General features: G+C 41.2%; 1 protein-coding gene across 2 annotated transcripts in view; it reads left to right on the top strand.

Moving 5' to 3' along the window:
- Positions 1-22,374, top strand: part of fstl5 (follistatin-like 5) — a gene marked incomplete at its 3' end in the record, with an annotated part of 184,505 nt that overhangs the window by 99,123 nt on the left and 63,008 nt on the right. The window contains exons 7-8 of one of the 2 annotated variants that reach the window (XM_083915590.1): positions 13,094-13,272; positions 21,497-21,617. In XM_083915590.1, coding sequence (XP_083771716.1) covers positions 13,094-13,272; positions 21,497-21,617 — 300 coding nt within the window. The remainder of the gene's footprint in view (positions 1-13,093; positions 13,273-21,496; positions 21,618-22,374) is intronic. The other variant, XM_083915591.1, reaches the window with a different exon arrangement.

Below are 22,374 nucleotides of genomic sequence, written 5' to 3' on the forward strand. Positions count from 1 at the left end.
TGTTAAAATGGTTTCATAATTCATGGTTCATTTTCCAGCATGTGACTTTTCCATCTCCAGAATGTATTAGAGAGATTTAAAAGAAGTTGAATTACTTTTTTAATTCTAAGGGATCCTCGACTTAAGTACAAGGGCCACTTTTCTCAACAAGTCTCGAGAGGATATTGTTCTTTTCTCTTAAACTTGATGACAAAGTGAGTCAGTTGAGCCTGCCCAGGTTCTAAGCTTCTCATTTTTGTTGGATGAAATGGAATTCAAGGGGATTCACAAGTCAGCACAGTGCAGTTAAGTTCAAATTGAATGGTGAATAAAATAATGGATTATCAATCTCAGTTGAGGTTTGGGTCGCTCTGAATATTGACAGGTTTTAAAGGCAGTAAGGGGGGAAACTTATGCATCGGTAAAAACAAAATGACAGCACAAAAGATATGGCAAGCTAGAGCATTAAGTATAGTTTGTTGTTGACGTCTTTGGTCACTGATAGGAAACTGCTATGTATCAGGTACACCGTCATTGTTGTGGTTGACGTGTAGAAGCCAATAAACCTAAAAACTAGGGAGGGATACACTCAAACACCAGTGTATGGTAGTGATGTGTTGTTGTTGTTTTGAAGCAGCAGTTTTTCAGATCTGAAATATTGACACAATAAGTGATGAAAATATAACTGCTGGATTTAAAAACGGTCTTGACAGAAGATTAAATCCGAATAAAGGCCAATCCACACCAGCAGCCTTTCCAGCAATCCACATCCACACCCACGCCCAAGGGAAGTGCATCACTGAACAACCTCCTGCATTTCTTAAAGCTCAAAGTCTATTTTTTTTTCTGTTGGCATGCTTTGTGAAATGTAATCTCCAAACACAGCTGTTCAAATCACACAAAACTCAATTCCACATTCTATATGTTGTGTTGTGGGAATTTTGGATATTTTTAATTCATAATCATAGTTTTGTCAGGTCAGACACAGTTCAGTGTCTCCTCTTCTTAATGGATAAAGCAAATAACTAACTCATGATGATATATTGGCATATTTGTGCATCTGCACTCTGTGTTAGAGACCTTGTGATGATAGAAGTTCAGAATGTTCAGCATTGTAATGTCTGAGGCATGTTTTTGTTTGGTCTGAAGACGTCACCCAACCAAGGCTATTGTTTCTTTTTGTCTCTTCCCCTAAAAGACTGGGCACGATTTCGATCGTGGTCATTCCTGCTAGACTCTAACTTTGTGAGGATGCAGGGGTACACGTATTTTTGTCTGCAGAGGAAAATGCGTTGGCAAAAACACGGAGAAAAAGCTGATTCCGTTTGTTGATCTTTATTGAAGAATCTATTTCACAACAGTTGTGAATTTATTAACTACATATGCAACTGAATATGATACACATGAAGTGATATTAACACTTGTTACTTTCTATGGAGAAACAGAGATACAGGGTGAATTTATTCTTCTCATCAAGTTAAATTGATTCACAACTAGTTTACTTGTTTACGTTGCATTAAATCAAAGATGTAACTGGTTAAGAAAGTTTGTCCTCATAATAACATGGTAGCGTGTTCTGGGGACAGTGACGCCATTAAAGACATCTTTGGGGGGTCAATTAATTAATGCTTCAGTAGTGCTTACACGCCACTGACGGGTCTGATTTAAACCCACAGTAAGAAGAAGCCTTCTCAGAATATATTTAAGTGCCCTCTGACTGAGAGACTGCGAGTGGTTCAATGTGCTTTTCTGGCTGTCAGGATTGTTTTGCAGTTCACTGTGAACAAATTGTTGGATTCATCCTCTTCTCTGAACAATTAACATCTCCTGTCATTCAGTTCAAGGTGTTGGCATCCACCGTTTGCATCCGTGCAGCTGTTCGATTGTGCTGCGGTGGTGATGTAAAACCACCGTCCTGTAATACGTAGACGGTCGGATGGGAGCGGCGCACTGTACTGTAACTCTCTTCAGTTGTAATGAGCGATGTTAATTGATGCGTATCCTAAATATAGTGCCGTTTTAACACCCACAAACAGGTTTCTGATGTTGCTCAAAATGGACAACGAACAGGTGTCACTCTACATTAAACCCTCAATAAAATTAAAAAAAAGATGCAATCCGATATAGTTTAAAGTAACACAGCCTTATGTGTGCCAAATATGATGGAACAAATGAATTACGCCCTCACTTATGCTAAAGCTTAACTACTCCATGATTTACTTAAAACAGTAAGATGGGGGGGATTTTTCATTAGTTATTTTTTTCTCCACAAGATAGCTGTGATAAAAATTAATCCAATTAGAGCTCCTCTTAGGCTCTGTTGAATACTAATGCTGGCTGTCCCTCAGGATCTCTCCTAGCAGCTGCTTTGGAAACAGTCTCGAGGCTGATCAGTCAGAGGTAACGCACTCACTCAGGCCGTTTGTTAACAGTTTACAACCATCTTGACGTGTAAAAGGTTTGTGGGAGGAGAGAGGAAGGGGGTGATAATTACCCTCCCGCCCTTTACCTAACACCTGTACTTTTTGAATTTTAATAATGTAGCAGTCATGTTGCACCATCATTTCTTCTGGTTCGCTAGATACAGACGGATGAGAATGGAGATGTTGATGGGTAGTAAAAAGAGTGGTTGCTCTAGCCGTGCCTAGAGTGGTTTTCTTGGATTGGGACCGTTCGCAGCATTATAAAATAATCTCATTTAAGTGGAAAAGCTCAGAATCCACATCAAAGATGGTTCTGCTCTCAAAATGATGCCAAAGTTCTGACCTGAAGTTGAGCTGCAGAGTTTCCCATGTTAGCAAACCAAAATGTATTAAAATTGATAGATTCAGTCGTGACGATGTAGAGTATGACTGTCTGTTGATTAAAGTTATTACCGTGAAAGATACTGGGAAGATCTTAATTGCAAGTCTCTAATGTTGAGATAACAGGCCTCCAACAGTTACGCCTGTCTTGTTTTCGCACATAACACACAAAAAAAATGTGTTGGTTAGATTAAAGAACTAACATGGAAGGCATTTCACGCACGCACGCACGCACGTATGCACGCACGCACTCACGCACAAACTATAACCATGAGACAGATAAACTAAATGGTATCTTAAGTTAAACTGTAGAAACTGTTGTACTTGGTTGTTTAATGTATAGAAGCGTATAACTTTGTTTAAATGTGCAGTCGGCAACATTTGTTTGATCATATTCACTGGAGCCGACACCATGCTCCGATAGAACAACACATATATACATAAATCATCCGGTTTTAAAAGAAAAAAAAATGCGCCTCTATATACACGTAGAGCCTGTTTGTTTTGCAAAAAATCCCCAGTGCCCGTGTCATCCTGTCCACTCATCGCAGGGCTGTGGCAGCTGACTGTCAGGCACAGTTGTGCACACGCCACAGGTCCCACCTCCCCGCTCGTGCATGTTACAATATCACAGGCACACGCCTCACGCTAGGCATAAGCTAAATGCCGTTAGCAGTTGCTATCTATGAGTAAGTTAGGTAGATTACCTGAATGTAGCATGTACTCCATGCCGTTTATTGATAAGAGAAGACACAGGCTCGTTCACAGGAATCTGGTGCACACGCACTGACAAGCACTCGTGGAGAGTGCAGAGATGGCGCGGAGGAGCTCGTTGATAGTGGGGGAGGAGCGTGAGAGTTGTAAAGATTTGAAATTTGACTGAGTCAACTCGATCTGACAGACTTGCCGAGTGTAGCTCTAAGATATGGACATACATTAAGTTCATTGTTTTCATCAAGTCTCAATTTCAAAGAGGAGAGCATAACATGCATTTAGAGTGGCCTGCATTTATCAAAGAAGGTGGTTTATATTGTAATCCAGCACCCATTTGGTAATGCTTCAGGACAAAAGCAGCATACAAAGGGAAACGTGAGGTAATCAACACAGGCAGACAAAAATAACAGCTCTACGAAACCAAACACTATCGATATGATCTCAAAATGATCATCCATATATATGAAGCCTCATTATTTTCTTAAAATAGGCCATTTTTACAAACGATCAGCAAGAGAAAACATAGATTGGTGAGAGGTTTTAATGCAATGTTAGAAAAGATTGTTTTGTAAAAATGAGGTATGTGGTTTTAATGCACAAAATGGATTGTTTAGGGGGGGTTTTTGTGTAGAATGATCAACTAATTGTAGGGGTAGGCGTCATTTGTGTCTTCATCTGCTTTTCTTTGCCTCGTGAAGTAACAATCTCTACTTCCCTCCATACAAAACAATCATCATGGTTAGGTTAAAAATGCTTTGGGTCTCCTCACTTTCCACATGGTGCAAAGTCGTAATCTCTCCTTCTCAACGTGTTTGTCTTTATGGGCGTAAAATCACCTGATTGTTGTTGCTATTTTTGCCTTATTATACAGCAGGGATCCACTTTGTTCTGTAGTGCAGAAAGTGGCAGCGGTTCAACATTAAAAGCAGAAATAAGAATTTCCTTTGGTTAGATAAAGGGGGAGTATGTGTGTTTCAACGTTCAAACTGTCTTCTTTCTCTGTCAAACATTTCAGTCCACCGAGTCGCTCAGCTACGGTATCAAAAACAGAAACTCCATTCTTCTTGCTTTGGGAGAGAGTTTGCACAAATCAACTGAACCATCTGAGATCAGAGCATTTTCACCATTGTGTATTCTGTTTTGAGGATGTTTCGTTCTCCTTTGAGTCTTTGCATGAGGGCTATGAATACTCTGCATCAGGGAACATACTTTTTTATCTCCACTTCAAAATGTCAAACTCAGAACAACTGGGGGTACACAACCGTTCAGCCTCAGTAATATTGAACATCATTGAGAGAGAGAGTGGGATCGTGTCAGAGCAATGAGAGACTTGCTGAAGAGAGACATAGCGAGAGAGCATGTGTTTGAGAAAGAGAGCGACAGAGCGTGATAGAGGATGTAGTAACGGGGTTGGCTAAGCAACCTTAGTGCAATTTGTCTTCATGCAGCCGGCCCCTCGCTACATCCTGCAGGCCCAGGCTATTTTCCCTGACAAGCTTGTTGCCTCCAGTGCAATAGGTGATTTACCTCTCACCATGGCACTGACCAACATCCCACTCTGGGAGCACAGCAGAGTAAATCAAAAGTCTGGACTTCACCGTTAATCACTAATTACAGGTTTGGACGGTGAAGGTTGATCCTTACCAGGGGGCTGTGTCCCTCAGGCCTCAAATCAGACAAAAAGAGGAGCCAAGGCCATTGCCTCCTCTGATAAATCTCTCACAGAGGAGGTGCTGGACTCAAAGTATTTGAGTCGGCTCCAACAGCCCAGACTCCCATCTCTCGGAGGAGTTTCTCATTCAGGTCGGATTCTAGCACACGCTTCCTTCCTCCCTCCCCTCCATCCACCATCCACCAGCTAAAGCGGGGATGGAACCCGCCTGACCGTCTGTCTGCCCACTTTCTTCTTTAAATTCCCCCTATAACTCCACACATTTCTATCCCCTGTGGGGATCAGCAACAAATGGAGGTTATTGCTTGCAGCGTATTCCAGAAGCATTAAGATACAGGGGGTGGGGGGATGGGGACGTAATTGAATGGTTAGGGAGGACATAATGGAAGGAGATTTTTGTCAGCGTATCCACCCACCGCCACCTCAACATCGTGAAGAGTGCCAAGTGACTGCATGGTGTGTTGATCGGCTGGCTATAGTGTTGTTATCTGTGTCGAGAGGAGGAGGATCATGGATTAGTCATGCATGACGGTTTGGATGATGCATTTTCTTTAATTCTTCACTTTCTGTGTCAGAATAAATTTGATGTGTTTTCTTCCCTTGTCCTCCTTATTGTTCTATATATGTTTTATTTTTGGACATCATAGTTTTTTTTGTGTTTTTTCATTGGTTTGCAACTGTTTGCTTTGGCTCTTTTTAATTGAGGATTTTGTAAACATACACTTACAATTTACTTCCTACACCATTTAACCAATAATAGTGGCTTTTATTTAAGCTCCAAACCTTTAAGTTTAATTTATGTAATAGAAAAAACACATATAAGCAGTAAAGTTATGACCCAAAGTGTATATTATCACAGTTTACAGACAGACTTCGTGTTTCAACTTGAAGCTACTGTTGTGTCAGTTGTGTGCACTTGGTTTCTTGGGCAGCGTGGGGTTATACGCAACATAAGGGTTGCATTTATTTTTGCTTTTACCTTCAGAATAAGCGATAACTAATACGGCAAAATGGTCCACTTGTTGAACAACTTGTTTGTTACCCCACCGGACCTATTTGCTGCGAAGTTGCCATGTTTCAAAATCGAAGCTGTTACTTTTAGTACAGTGTTATCTTAAATAAACTGATAGCCAGAGCTACAAAAATGAAACCTAAGTTGCGATAGTAAACAAGACATTTGCTCTCCTGAGTCTGTGATGTGATACCAAAGTGTAGTCCACCATTCACTGGGAGGAAGCATTAAGCTTCCTCACCTCAGTTTAGAACAATTTTGTACAACATGTGTTGCATTTGTTCCATAGGGTCCAACAGAATATAATATTTGAGAAGAAGGGTGATCGTATAATGTACAAGTTGTAATATTTACATCTAGTTAATTGTCTTTTAAGTTACAATCTATTGAAGAGTGAGTTAAAACAATGGTGATTGATGATAAGACCCACGAATGATAGCAACTGTATTTGCTTTTTTGCCGATTATTACAACCGCCATGTTAGTGACGCTGCTGACATTGGTTGGTCTGAAGGCCAAGCTCATCACTGTTTGTTATGCTGTGTTCACTTGTAATCGGAAAAAGGGAACTTCGAACTTCTGAGTCAGCCTTGTAGTAAGGGCAGAATTATAATAGGAATGTGTGTGTATGGATTGAAAAGGGGAACATATGGGGGACGGACCAGAAGTAGAGAGGTAGTGTCTTTCAATAAAGTTTAAAGGGCAACAAAAAAAAGTCATAACACAAAGCCGCCGTGAACGTGATAAGATGGAGGGCGTTGAAAAAACAGGCTCACCTGCAGTTACATGCAAAAGAGGCTGCTAGATACAAGGTATCTCAAATCTTAAGGACTTTAATGCTCAGTGTGTTATTATTATTCAGAAAAATATCTAGTTGTGATTGTTTTGACAGATATTGCGATTTGTATTGCGATTTAACCTGATTTTTTTTAAAGACGAGCTTCAGTTCGATATTCACTGAATAATAATTAATTTAGAAATGCAGATTTAAAACATGACTATACAAGGATATTAGATTGTGAAGGATTAGAGCGTGCTGACGATCTGCCAAAGCAGAGACAACGTAGAAATGTCTGTAGGGCACATTCTATCTATTGCTGCTCTATGCTCTGCACAGACACATGAGGGTTTTTCCCTCATCCAAATCACACTATTGGCTAGTCTGTCTCATGCACTGCCCTCAAGACACGCCAATCAACCAATCACAGCTAACTACAGGCAGTGACGAGGATTCATGGCTGAAAAAAGGAAAACGAAACTACAGTGTCCTAACAGCATGCGAGCGACAGACTACCGTGTCGCATCGACGCTGTCTGACAACACTTATTCATAGAATTTGTGGAACAAGCTGTAGAATACGTTCCTAAAAAAACAGATAAATGTCCCGTGAAGCCGCTGTCTCCTAATGTGTTTTACAAGGAGGCAACGTTGTCACTTCACAAAGGCCGCCTTTCTGCCCAAACCTGGGTGCACACATGGGGTGGTAACACAACAAACCTTTTCAACCACCTAAAGAGACAGCATCCTAAACAGCGTGCTGAGAGTGAAACGGTGAAGAGACCATTCACAGCGCAGCCAGCAGAGGCAACGGGTGGTTTTAAGCAGCTATATGTTCAATGACCATTGTACTTGGCACAAGTTGGCAAATTTCAAAAACTGATTAAAATCTGTTCAGAAAGGTTAATTTTGTCTAAATGCTGTGTTTATGTACCTCCGAATGGCAGAGTATCACTGTCACTGGACGTTTTTGTCACGCACTGATCATATAAACCTGTAGTGCTTCTTCAAGTGCATATCTAAAATTGTTGCGTTGCATCGCGATGTTGCGACTATAACACGACAAGCCTCGCACAGTAGCTGCAGTGCTGCATTTCTTTGGGATCAAATTCCCCACCATTCTTTGATTTTCAGCTGAAGCCTTTTTCCACACACACTGAAAGTTATTTGGGCTGCCAGCTTTGTCGTTGGAGGGCGTTCACGCAATGGTTCGGGGCATTTATTGGTGAGTGTCACTTGTACACGAGAAGCAAGCACTTCTAATTGTCTCCAAAAGAATGAAGTCCATGTTCCTCAACATGTTTTTTCTTCCCAGTCATTTAGTTTCTCTCTGGCCCTGCTGGCTCTCATATCCCCCTGCTGCTAACTGCTGTCGTCATATCTCTTTATTGCATACAAACAGCCCTTAAACGATCAAACATGTTCCATCAAATGATCTCTGTCACATAATGATGTCCACAGGGGAAACGCTCAGTCGCTTAATGAAGTTGGTTATTTCTTTTCATGTACCATTTAAACCCTTCCTTTTCTAGATCAATACAAGTGACGGGTTATGTTCATGACAAGAGTATTTCCCCCCAGTGCAGGCCATCACAAGACATTTTTATCATCAACCAATGAAAGAGCCCGACTAATAAATGAATGAGATCATGTTTGCCTTCTTGTTGAGAAAGATTGGCTCATTTATGAATGTTTGAACCATCTTTCCCATTTCTTCTTGGATGTGTGTGGAAGGAGTTGTCATGCAGAATAATAATTAAAGTTTTGTTTTGTTCAAAACTAAGTAGCATCATCCCAACAACACAAACAATAGTGAATATTTTTTTAATTCAAACTAAATTGGAAGTGTCTGTATGTCCTTTGATTTTTATTGACTACTGTTCATCCAATCGACTTCACATTTGGAAAATGTATTGCTGAAGGAAATGCAGTGTTGCAGTGCAGCTCTTGTGATTTATAAAACGTATTTATTAATCGTGCGTAACGTACACAATGTGTATTGAGAGGGTACACAAACTGTTAGACCACCAAATGGCATGCTGGGTGCAGCTCGCTCTCAATCGCTCACTCGTACAGATGAAGAAAAAGAGCCTGGAGGAGTTTCTGGCAAACTCAAACATTTCAATACAATATATATATATATATAGAATGGGATGGAATATAAATGGTTTATTGATCCCCAGGGGAAATTGGTGTAACATTTGCTCGTTTCATGAATAGAAAAAAATATATAAAGACATTTTAACAATGACACCAATCAATAAAAACTATATAGAAAATACTATAAGAAATATGAACACGTGTACATACTGCTGCAGTAAATATATAGATGTATATGTAAAGAAAAGCAAGAAATGGCAACTGTTAATTAAAAAGGAAAATGTGTGCATTACATTACTGTTATAAGAGATATAGGAAATACGTGAGAACTCTGTCATGGCAGGTGTGTTGCTCAGGACCCAAGGGAAACGCAGTGCGATCATACAAATTAATATTTCATACGAATAATTTAAATTACTTGACATTGCAATATACTTTATATGACAGTGGGCACAACAAGAACACCTGTATTATATTATACAGTCTGATGCAATTGTATGGCAGTGTTAGAGCCAATTAATTGGAACTAATCTTTGGTGCCTCGGGTACTACCCGGAAGCACATACATATTTGACCACACACACACACACACAACACACACACTAACACGCACAAATCACAGGAGCACCCCACCACTGCTTAGTCATATACAAGCCCCAGTTTGTCTGGAGAAACTACCAAGGATTGTAAGAAATAAATGCAACCAATGGTTTGACTTGCAAATAGGACTTGGACTTTCATTGATCAAACAAGGTAAAAAGTGTTAATTATGTTACCTGTGGTACAGCACCTCAGGGGCTTAAAGCTTGGGCTTAGCCTCTACAGGCTGTATTACATTGGCTGATGATCTTCAATTGTTGTCAACTGTGTCACAGAGCAGTTGGCTCAACACTGTGCAGTGTGTTTCGAAGTCAACATTAAAGAGTGATGCATTGAATGACATACTGTCAATTGTCACTGTCCTCTGATAGGGAGAATTACATATTCCCTAGATAGTTTGGGTTAATGTTCAGTCCTCGTTAGTAAAGTGGGCTTCTGTTAGATTACTTCTGTGTCAGTTAGGCTGACCTGAAAACTCCCTGGAGCCTGCCAAGGCCACAAGTCCCTCGGTGCCTTCAATCTGACTCTGCAGGCTGCAAGATAGCTGCAGAGTCAAATGATTACACTCACAGTCACTTCCTTATTGTCACGTTTATGCATCATAGCCAATGAGATGATAGCACATCTCCTCTTGCTATAAGAATCTGATCTTCGCTGTTTGAGCACGAGAGTTGAGTTCATGCACTACTTTATGTTGACGACTCTTCTTTTCTCCTTGGTCAAGTAATTAAACTTCTTCAGCATTAGACATACAGGACTGGCATTTTCTCTTCTGTCTGGCACCCACTACAATAAATGATTCCCTAACATCCATAAAGCAGTGATTTAAATTAAGCAGAAATAGATTGTTGTTGTTGAGCAGCAGAGCTGTTTCTGTGATTTGGCCTTCTGGGTATAAACAGTCACACAGATATCCTGTAATGTAGTTTACAGATTTATGCAAATAATCACACACATTTATTTAAAAAGTAGCAGCGTGGGTAAAAGTAATTTTCACCTAGATTTTAGGTTCCGGTACATCCAAAGGTTTTGTTTCTTGCAGGAAAATGGAAAGTGTTGAAATTTGAACAGTTGTCAGTAGGGGTAATCATAGAAGTGATTATGCAGCACCACTCTTAAGTGTGAAAATAAAAGTGTGATTGCACGGTTTGTAATAGGGATTGCTTTTATTAGTTTATATAATCAAATCAACAAAACAATTAAGATCCTGGGTGTCTTTTTAAAGCAACACAACACTTTAGACCAACTATAGCCCCACAAATAACCAGAGGGTTGGATCAACTGGAGTTATACTCCACTCAGAAAAAAACGGATGTTATTAATCGTCTAATTTTGATGTAATCCTGGCAGAGCTTTGCCCGGGCTTAAGCAGGGTTTCATTGGGCCAAATGAGTGATTAGAAGTCTTAACTTGGAGCTTCCCACTCTAAAGAAGTACGGGCTGTCTCGCCGCTCCAGTCTGATTGGCCTGGATCTAACAGGGCTAGCCAAGTTCACAGTTCAAAGACACAAGTGGACCAAACAGTGCAAATGTATGAGAAGGTTAAAAAAGCATTAAGAAACCGTTGGTACAGCGCCACCGGAGTCATGCTGTAATTGAAGGTGCTCTCATCCTAATTCTCTCGGCTGTAACGACTGAACACTGTCTGCTGGACCTGCTCTTTCATTAGGTTTTGTATTTCATGCCCTTAGGAGCAGAACAAATTGAGTCTCTGTTTCCTTTTGCTCTGTTGCTCATTACCCAAGAGGAAGATTAAAAAACATTCTCTCACAGGCAGCATTACATAATACGACCACAGAATGGGTGAGTGTACATTGTACTCATCAAAAATATTGGGCACACAAAAGGCGTTAACCAACCATGGCCACGCTGACCTCACCGACCCACACTGGCCATTCTTCGTGGTTATAATCCTCTCAGTAAAAGGTAGAAAGTAAACGCAGAGAACACACCCACATCTTAGTATCACTGTACAACACTATCTGTACTATCACCAGAAATAGGTTTCAGAACTCTGTAAGTATTGCAGGAATACTGAATCGAGCAAAGCAGAGATTCTGGGCGAGGTCTAGGGCTGCGTTTCCATGGGGAGCCTCTCTGGCAGCGCAGGCTTTTTTTTCTCCCTGTTACTTTCATCAGAAAGGATGCACTCCTGGGCTTTTACAACAATGTGGAGAACCTTGCTTGTTTTAAACTCTCAGTACTGAGCATGTTAAAAATATCTCAACTTCTAGTTACAAAGCAGCGCACTTGAGGCGAGGTTCCAGCAGTCGTCAGACCAGCAGCACTTGTGTCTGTTCTGTACTGTCATGGTCCTCGGAGGGATCTGATAGAGCAATTAGAACTTCTATTATTGCATCATTACATACATAATGCAAAGAAGAAAACTTAATGAATTATTTAAATAACATTTAAGTGGATTTCTTTTCATTACTTTGCAAATTGCAATAAGTGTGCTCCCTCAGTGCATCCTGAACTAAAAAAAACATCTGCCTCGATACCACAACAGCAGCCAATTGAGACTCTTTTTTCCTGTATTCTTGTTTTCAGGCTTCGTTAAGAGAAAAATGTGGGCAAAACATTATTATTGCGATGAGAATCTTCTCATGGGTTTACCCCTGAATTATGAGTCGTTACTAGAAAGCAAGATCCATCAGATTTCTAATACAAAGTATCGGCGACGTTGACTTGGGGCCGCTCACACTGGCCATCCGAACCATGCCCCTTGCTTTAGGGTACTTGTCCCCCCCTCCCTCTCCCCCCGTGAGCCAGGCCCGTTTGTACTCACACTACCTGGGTCTCGGCCAATACTTCTTGCCTGTCTATACGTCATCACGCCGTAACACATCACACGCATTGATTGACGTCATCGCGATGCGTCGCTTTGTTTACAAATCTTTCCATAGACCTCAGAGTTTTTGTGCATCTTGTCGACTGATTTTGAATCTTTTCATCGACCAAATCTGCAGTAAACACTCCACCTCTGCATCACACCAACGTGAACCTTTGGCCGCCATTGTTTTAAATGTCCACGCATGGTCCGTCCTTCTTTTTTCTATGTCCGAACAGGAGCACATAAAATTACGTCAAGGCCTCGTGCTCGTACACGTGCGCCCGCTCATTCTCGTACATGTGCAAACGTGCCTTACAAAAGCCCACCTCTCCCAAACTGGCCGTTGACGCCTAGCGCACCGCTCCTAGGCGCAGTACGGTTGCCCTCAGACTGGTCAAACAAACTAGACTTTAGCCGTAAAACTGCTGGGGCACGGTACGGATGGACAGTGTGAGTGCACTAAGATTTTTGGTCACTTGTTCAAGCTAACTTGCTCTAGTTGAAAGTTTTACTAAGACAATGAATTGTTGACACTTTAACTCAAAACTGTCTCCTTAAAGAAATCTGCCTGACATTCTGTTCTTCTTTTCCTCTCGTCAACAGATGTGTACCTGCTCTTCCTTCCTGATGATCAGAAAGTGAGCGTCACCACAGTAACAGTGGGCCAGAGCGCTGTGTTGACGTGTGCTATCACAGGGGAGCGGAGGCCTCCTATACTGTGGAAGAGAAACCATCAATATCTGAACTCCTTAAACCTGGAAGATATCAATGTAAGAACCAGCGTCACTCTCTCTGATTTTATTGTTTATAGGTAGATAAACGGGTAGAAAAGCATAGTATACCCCTCAGATACGTTAATAGGTAGATAAAGACATAATTGTGGTTGAATGGCTTGAACACGAGCGCACCCCCAGGTCTAATTGTTGTGTTTTCAAGTTGTGAAGCACCATCCATTTTTGACGACTGCTTCAGAGCAAGAGCTGTAAATTTGATATTATTCCATCCTATATTTCCTTCTCATCATATTTCAACTTTATTTTCTTGGCAGTGGCTCAGATTGTCAGCACATATTATTTGACTGTTGGAGCTGGCTTTGTGTTGTAGGTCTGACAGTAATCCAGGGTGTCAGTTTGTGTTCCTGGTGTCTGTGTTTAGAGACTGCTGGGAGGGACAGGGATTTCAAACAAAGAAAGACGATGAAGGCGGATACCAAAGGGCTTCAGCCCTAGAGGAAGAACCTACTTTTACAACTCTGTGTGTGTGCGTGTGTGCATGTGTGTGTGTGTGCGTGTGCATGTGCGTGTGTGAGAGCCCTCTGTGTCACTTTCATCCACATCAAAAGGAACAAGGATCCTTATGTGGCGAGGTACAGAAAAGGCAGACCTTCGCCTTACCCTTCCCCTCGCTGTGTGTCAGTCTGACCAAGATGAGTGCGATACTGCTGTGCGTAATTAAGTCAACACTGTCGCAGTAGATAAAGGGAGACCCAGCGAAGCCACTAATGTAACATTAAATGTTGATGACCCTTAAAATGAATAAGAGGCGCCCAGCTGTCGCCAGTCATCCTTGGCACCATCAACTGGCTCTAAACTGGTGTGCTGGTTCTGGTTGTTGGTGATGTGTGATTCCTATAAAGAGCTGCGTCAACACCATGAGGTGATTTTTAGGCTGTGCATATGGGAGTAACAGCTTCCCCATCGTTTGCCTTTTTCAGTCATTTTCTAAAATATATTACGACTACTTTTAAGTTATTCATGGCGAGAAAAGATGTATGCAAGTGCTGGGTGTAACAAAAAAAAAGAAATGTCAAGTCAGATTATTTCTTGAAAATGCTCCAAATATCTCTTGGAGGATTAATGGGAGAAAGAAAGATAGGTGTGAGGGCTTGTGAGGTCAACACTGCTTTGATCTATCTTTCATGTATTTTTTTCCCCCCAAGAACTGTTTTAGGTTTTACTTTTTTTCTGCGGGTTCAATATAACTTCTGTTTCATCTCCGGATTTTGCCTGAAGACACAAAGCAGAGTTCAGTGTCCTGACCAAGGGTGGTCTTTGTCTTCACTTACACACAGTCATCACTTTCCTGGTGGCTAATATCAGATCTTGCGCAGGTGTATTTTCAATTCAAATGTCAGCTCAGCTATGAAAGCTTCCGCTGCCAAATGCTTTTCAATAAAATGGTTGAGCACAGCTTCATCTTTTTTTGCCTTCTCACTTTGGACTCATACGGGCTTCATTCCCATCCCCGTTATTGAGATGCTGAAGTTTGGCCTTTGGTGGTTTGCAACCAACATACTCCTGGAGAAGACATCAAACTTTCATTTTGCTCCACAGAACCCATAGTATGAGTTATATATCATAGATAGAACAGAGCCGATAGGATACACACCGCATTTTAATTAACCCTGAACCACTTTGGTACCTCCAGGCTCTTTATATTGCCTGAATTTAATGCTGTTGCATAAATTACACTTCCTCTCCCTCTTTGGTACATGCAGCATGTTGGGTTCATGCCATTGCAACTTCATGTAGTGAGACTGCGGTAAACTACTACAGGGACTCATCTGTCTCGTCAGACTGAGAGAACTCTGTACTTTGACCCTGCAGGTCTGGGATTGTCGGATTTAATTTTTTGTTGGCTTCTAACAAAGCCTGAGTTTACAACCTCTGCAAGTGGACAGATTACCTCCAGAACAGCACCAGCGAGTGAATCAGCATGAATCACTTACGGCTCATCAGAAAACCGTGTGCAAAGTAAACCGCACGGCACCGAGAGAAAGTACCAATGGAGCATTAGCTGCACACCATTGCTGGCTTAATCCAGATTTATTTTTGGCTCTCAGACTTCCAGTCAATCATTGTTGTCCCTTCCAGAGGAGAATGGATTTCGTCTGCACCTGGCATCCACAGACTAATTCTAAATTGCCTTGCAGACAATTTCTCTATAATTGCAGGCTGTTAATATTTGTGAGCATCCACTGCCAGCCTTAATTAGAGTCATATTCCTGTGAGTACACATGGGAGGTATATGCAGTCTAATCTTGCAGGCCTTCCCTGTTTAGAATGTGGGTATTTTAGAAATGTTGTCGACATCCACAGTGAATCGCACATTAATCCCAGTGGTGCGCTTGTATCCCGGAGCTCAATAGAGCCTCTCTAAATTTTTGACAAAGCAGCTTACTGTAATTCCATGAAGTTGACAGTTGCTGGCTATTGCATCATCATCATCCAAGGCTGTCAGTATTTCAATCCTCCCCGAGTGGCCGAGCCAAAGACAGTCGTTCCATGTGTACGCCTGTGTGTGTGTGTGTGACAGTGTTAGCGTCTGTGTGTGTGTGTGTGTTCATTTCTGTCTTTGGGGATGTCGATTCTGTGGTCCCGGAAATAGTTTGGAAGATGAAAAATGCATTTGATATTTGTAATTCTTTAAAATTTTGGGAAATCCAGCAATGTCAAAGTGTATTTTGTAGAAGGATTTTAGAGTTTGTTTAAAGCAGCTACTTTTTGCCATGATACAATGTGTCCTATCTGGACCAGTCAACTTCCAAAGCCATTGTTAATTTAAAAAATAAATGAGATTTAGCAACAAAATCTTGGAATTTAAGCATGAAATTATTCAAAATAGAAAATATGTTTTGAAGACTGCAGCTTCAACAGGAATACATGTAATGCAGGAAGAAGCGCAGTCTGAACTGAATCTCTCTTCTTTCTTATCTTGTCCTTTGTAATATATGTTTTCATCACCCCTAATGCTTTGGTGCCTTATTCTGGTGCTTTTAACATTATCCATGCAATGTGGATGTGTACCACATGTAACATTCAATCAATGTGATCATTTATAATATCTACATTCAGTTTCCATCAGTCTGCACCACCTTGTGTGATACTGTACTTTCTGTATTCATCCTGTGCCCTTTCCAGAGGATGAATAAAGCAGTGTGACATTATATGGCTGATAAAACACATATCTTATTGAATCACAGGGGCCTTGTTTATTATATCTCCACCTTCTATCAAGAAGGTTTTTGTTGTTGAATTAATCATGTGGTCTGGGAGCCCAGAAGCACACTCATGCACTCACCTGTACTTTGTAACTTCATTTGGTTCATTCCTGACCACAACAGTTTCTGCTTTCAAACCTATGTTTTCTGTTTTTATGGTGCAAGACTTAATGTTTGACCTCTGTTTTACTCCCCAACAGATCCCGTCCCAGGTAGGGTGTTTTCTGTTTTTTTTCTCAACAGACTGACATTGATTCACTGTTGTTTTCATTCACAAAAAAGCCCACAAAGCTAGTGAGGTTCCTACAACAAATGCATGTTGCTGCAATGCAAAGTTCGAGGACATTGAATAAGTGAATTATACAGCAACTTTTTTTAAATTTTTCATCCAAAACAAATAAGATCCTTTAAGGATAAAGGATTAGGGTCGGGGGGATATTGAAATCCTCCTAATAATGATATATGATATTATCGTCCAAAAAAAGCTTAATAGATAGACAAGCATATATATTTGTGTTGCAATACCCATAAGTGCCCACTAAGTGGCCACAAGGTATAGGCGGCAAGTGCAATTTACAGAAGGGCCTGTTGAGATTAATAAATCAGACCAATCAACTATCATTGATCACCTTTGATGTATGGAGTGAGGATAACATAGTCCTACATTTTGTTCGGTGAGTTGATGGATTTACTGTTTATCAGACCACCGCTGGCAAATGCACTCCAGTTGCCTGTGTTGCAAGCATGGTGGATGCAAGACACTAACTAACTAACTAACTAACTAACTAACTAACTGACTGGCTTGTTAGCATACATTAATGCTACACTTGTTACAGCAAATGAGACGAACAAAGTTGTCAATCATCCTTTGAATAGTAATGTGCCGTCCTACGCCGTGAAGAGTGTGTTATGATCACCTGGCTCACGGCAGACCACAACGAAGGGAAGACCATACAGTTAAACCATTTCAATATATTCATTAGAAGTAGGCCCTAAGTAACAAAGAAAATAAAGATCAGTGTAAGTGATGGCTAACTATGTGTAGTGTGATTGTTGCATTGAGAATGTGCAAACTAACAAGAAATAACTAAGAAGAAATGTTGGCAGTTGTCATCGCAGGCAGGGAGGGAGAGAGACGCGGCCCTGGAATCATCTCCCTAAATACTCTCCCAGGTAATCAGACCCAACCATGTGCACCTGGATGGGACCTGACCCGGAAAGCAAAAATGGGCAAGGCACCAGGGAAACACCACCTCCCTAACCACACAGTAGAAGGACACCCATCCCCGGGAATACAGAGATACATAACAAGTGTGTGGAAGAAACATTACCTTTTACTCATGTAACGTTAGCGACTGGCCAACAGAGTCTGATCGAGTGGGTGCAGCGCTCACTCCACAGTAAACACACCGTGCACTGGCGTTACATTAACATACATCACGTCCAGCAAACATCCCAGAAAACAGCATCCTGTTGGGTATGCTGTTGATGTTGATTCTCTAACTACACATAAAAGACTGAATACGTCAGCATCTAAGGGTGTCGTTCACTTCCAAGCCCATTTGTGACTAATAGGATACTGACAACATTATCTTCACTTCACCTGTTCAACAGATTTTTCGTTTAGATAACAGACACTCGACTGTCCTGCCGTTATTACAGACGTGAACGAAACAAAGACAACGTTGCTCATGGAGTCATGAGGGTGCACCGCTGTAGAATGAATATGTAGAGAGAGACTGGCAGCAAAATTCATAAGTGGCGTTGCATAATTAGACATCCTTCTGTTAAAATGGACACCTTTGGACCATTATAGTGACCAACCAGTATAATGTTGAACAATAATATCGTCATATCGCCCAAGTCTACTGCCGATCTATTAGTATATTTCTATGAAAATTCTGTGAAAAGACCAAAACAAACCGTGTTCGTCCATCTCTGAATGCTTTGACTTCCCCAGCCTGTCAGTCGTGCTCAGCCTCAAGCACTTTCATAAATTGACTTGGCTGGATTTAAAAAATAAAAATAAAGAAAGCCTAATGATATCCTAAACTAACGTGGCGTTGCTCATTGTAAATGAGGAACATGCAACCTAGTGCAATAGTGTGGCATGTTTTTGTAAACAGAATTTGGTTTGTGGTGCTCCCTGCTTTGAAAACATGGATTTAACATCCCTTTCCAGAAAGCGTCCCCATTACTCTGAGCAATCAAAAGTAAGTTAATACTGTTTTAACAAGTTTTGTTGGCGTTGTGTCCTTGGTGAAACTGACAGTGAGAGCTGTGGATGCATGCAGAGTAAAACATTTCCTGAAAAACACATGCTGCTGATTGTTTTTTAAATGTCATTTTTCAAAGCTGGGAGCACAACAAGAGATGAAATGTTATCAGTCGACATCTCAAATCATTCGCACGCACAACTGAAATGATCTCTTTGGTTAAATACCACCAGTATTCCATTCTTGAAATTTGAGTGAACCTGCACTTTATTGTCAAACGACCCCCTATTGTCAGTTGTGTCACCTCAATATAGCTTCATTATTTCTACATGTTAGGTTATTTCCCCTCAAATCAATATATTCTCTTCACAAACTTTCATTCTGTCCCGGCCAGACTGGAAACTTCTTCTGAAATGCCTCGTCACTCCCAGAGGTTAGCTATCCAATGAGGTGGCTCTTTAGCGACCTTTAAGAGGTGACCTGGCACTGACAGCTTTATTAATTATAGTTTCTTGAGGGCTATGGCCTATTTGTAAAGCCACCTCTACCCGCCCTTGTCTCCCTTCCCTCTAAAGTACTCGTACACTGGACTGCTTTGTCTGCAGAGAGCTGGGTCCTGGGTGCTGCTGATAGCTGAGGTGAGGGTGGTGAGGTGAGGTGGAGGAATCCTGTCGACTGCCTCCACTGTGGCTCGTTCCACCTCTCTGAGTTTCATTTCTCCCCCCATTCATTTTTCATTTAAGACAGTGACACAATATGCTCTCAGCCCAAGGGGCCAAGACGCGCCATCGATTTCCCCTCATATTGTGAAGCTCTGATGCTTCACTCAGCCTGAGACGTTACCGAGCTCTTAGGGTCAGATTGGAGCACACCGGGACGAACTGATGGACACACCTTGCGCCTGTAAACATGATGGCTGACTCTCCTTGCTTGGCTGTAAACATTTATGGGGAGGCTAAACGCCAAGATGTAAACAGCCAGCCAAGATGTGATCAAAATGTTAAAAGCTCTTTAATGACAAGAAGCACTTTTCTTGTTATGAACTATTCTGAAAGAGTACTGGTAATTAGGGCTGAGTCACTTTAATAAAAGAACGCTGTTTTCCGTTATAAGCAACACGCAACACGGGGGCAGACTCATGGACATTTTTGTTCACACATTTAAGAGATAACTGAAGGATTTTTAATGCATGGCAGCAGTCAGGTATGAACACGTTTTGGCACTTGGCCTTCATCAAGTTAGTGGGAAGAGAATAACAGTAATGAAGACTGAGTGCTGGAGCACTCCCGTTCACTTCCATTCTTCAGGGGAAGGATAACACAAATGACACATCCGCGAAAGTTCGACATTGGTCAACTGGTTGACCAGCATGAAATATGACCTTGGCAGGCGATGGTCTGTTGCCTGCATTTGCAGTGTAAAGTCATCGTCAAATATGATAAATGATTTTAATCAGTAAATTGTAGTTGTATGAAATCATCAATATCTCCCGTAGCAATCAACACATGAAATTAATAACAATCTAACCTACCTATATATATAGTATATATTAATAGGGCTACAATGAATTAAATAAAAACAAAAGAAAGGTCAACTTGAGCAACAAAGCAGGCCCCAATGGCAAGTAAAGATAAGAATGATGCATCGAAAGTGACAACAAACTAAATCAATCAGCTCTTTCCCAATTTAAGACATCTCTTGGGTATTTTAAGGTCAGAGGAGATTTGATAGGCAGCTTTTAATCTTGAGTTTGTGAGTAGGAGAATAAATTTAACATTTTTTCCTTCATCCAGAACAGAAGAGGTTGGCTTTTTGTCGGGAACCATCAACACCCCCTCTTTTAATGCAGTTTTTATGAACCTAATACTGCCATAACAATCTATAAAATACAAAAAAGTCATTGCAACGACTTGCTAAGGTGGTTTTTACTGCGGTGTGATCTCAAAAAGATGGAACACATTTGTTCTTTGCCAGATGGATTCATCACACCGGCACACTGTCAATGGACTCATTAGCTTTGGGGGCTTCTATCTGTGCTACAGCTGAATAACATATTCTTCCGTTTGCTCTCTTTCCTTGTCCAGCACCATTTTCTTTGTGCTCACCAGTTGAATCACAGCACAGCATGAACTAATTATGTTTCAGTTAATAAGTTCACATCATGGATAGGGTTTAGTTTAATAACATCTTCTTCTTTTTTTTGTAAGTAGGCCACATGAGAACTGAAGTGCAACATGTTTTGTGTTTTTTGGGCAACCTGCATGTTAAGCAAAGGGTAACAACTTGCATTTTGTCATTTTCAGGGACTGACATTTGAAATGAGCAGCAGGAGTCATTTTGATTTCGATGTCTGCAGCGTTATACTGCCCTGTTTTAGTTTTGAAGCAGCTAACACTGTCATTTCTATGCTAATCAATAATAGCAGCAGTCCCTTTTCATCTGATCATTTTCCTTTGATGGGAAAAATGGCATGTACCCGAAAACAATTTTTTTTTAACTGTGACTTTCTAACAGTTCTTTTTCTCATTTGTTTTCTCTCTGGCACCAAATGGCCTTAATGTGTGACTTAGAGTCATGGACATTGCTCTATAATGTGCCTTTTTGGACGACATCATTGCCTATGCTATTAAAACATGTTTACATTATCATCTGCACACTGCAGGCTTGTTGCATTTCCATTGACACCGTTCATTTCCAGCTTCAAATGCCTTCAAACATCACAGCTACAGTGTTGAAAGAAGACCACCAGTACATCATTAACACAATTCTTTCACTTTCTCTCTCTGCTAGGACTTTGGGGATGACGGCTCCCTGTACATCACCAAGGTGACCACGACCCACATGGGCAACTATACCTGTCATGCTGATGGCTACGAGAAGCTTTTTCAGACCCACACTCTTCAAGTGAATGGTAAGAGGCTGACAGAAAGACAGAATGTACGATTTTGCTGAAATGTCATCATTGCTGTACAGTAACAGCCACAATGGTGGGTGCCTTATTATCAACAACAAGTCTCTTTCCACTTTTGAAGTCCAGCTGAAGTAGCTGATGTATATCTGATCTCTAAATCACTTGTCATGTGATCTCCTTTGAGAGAATACTTTTTGTTTTTCATGAGGGCATCCACTTGTTTTGCATTAATTTGACAGAATACTCTTCTGGTATCTGTCTATGTAGACGACGACCTTCTTTTGATACAGCCAATAAAATCTTGCGTGAGAAATGTTAGCGTTCTGTAAGAGGCAGAGCAGGCGGCCTCCCTTGCGTTGTCGCGCGGACAGTGAATCTGATTTAACTGAAAGTATTAAGCAATTATTGACATCCACGGCGTGTGGTGTAGAATGCTTTGACACATTGCTGTTCACACCGGTCTCTATGCGTCTCCAGCTGAAAACAGAAGGGCCCCGCTCACGGTTTCTACGTACACATGCCAGTGAGTGTAGGGATTGTGTCGGTACAACTGGAGATATCCCAGAATCTAACACATCTCCTTCCATCGGGCAGAACAATGGATGGTCACACAACACATCATCCGACACACTCGCCTCTTCATGTGTTTCTGTAACAAACCATAATCAAAACACCCATTTTTTGGGATAATTTCACTTCTATTTAGCGCTGTCCACTCTGATCACACAAGGCACGTTTAAACAACAAAGAGTAGAGG

Source organism: Echiichthys vipera (assembly GCF_963691815.1).
Source record: "Echiichthys vipera genome assembly, chromosome: 6".
In the NCBI taxonomy this organism is placed as follows: Eukaryota; Metazoa; Chordata; class Actinopteri; order Perciformes; family Trachinidae; genus Echiichthys; species Echiichthys vipera.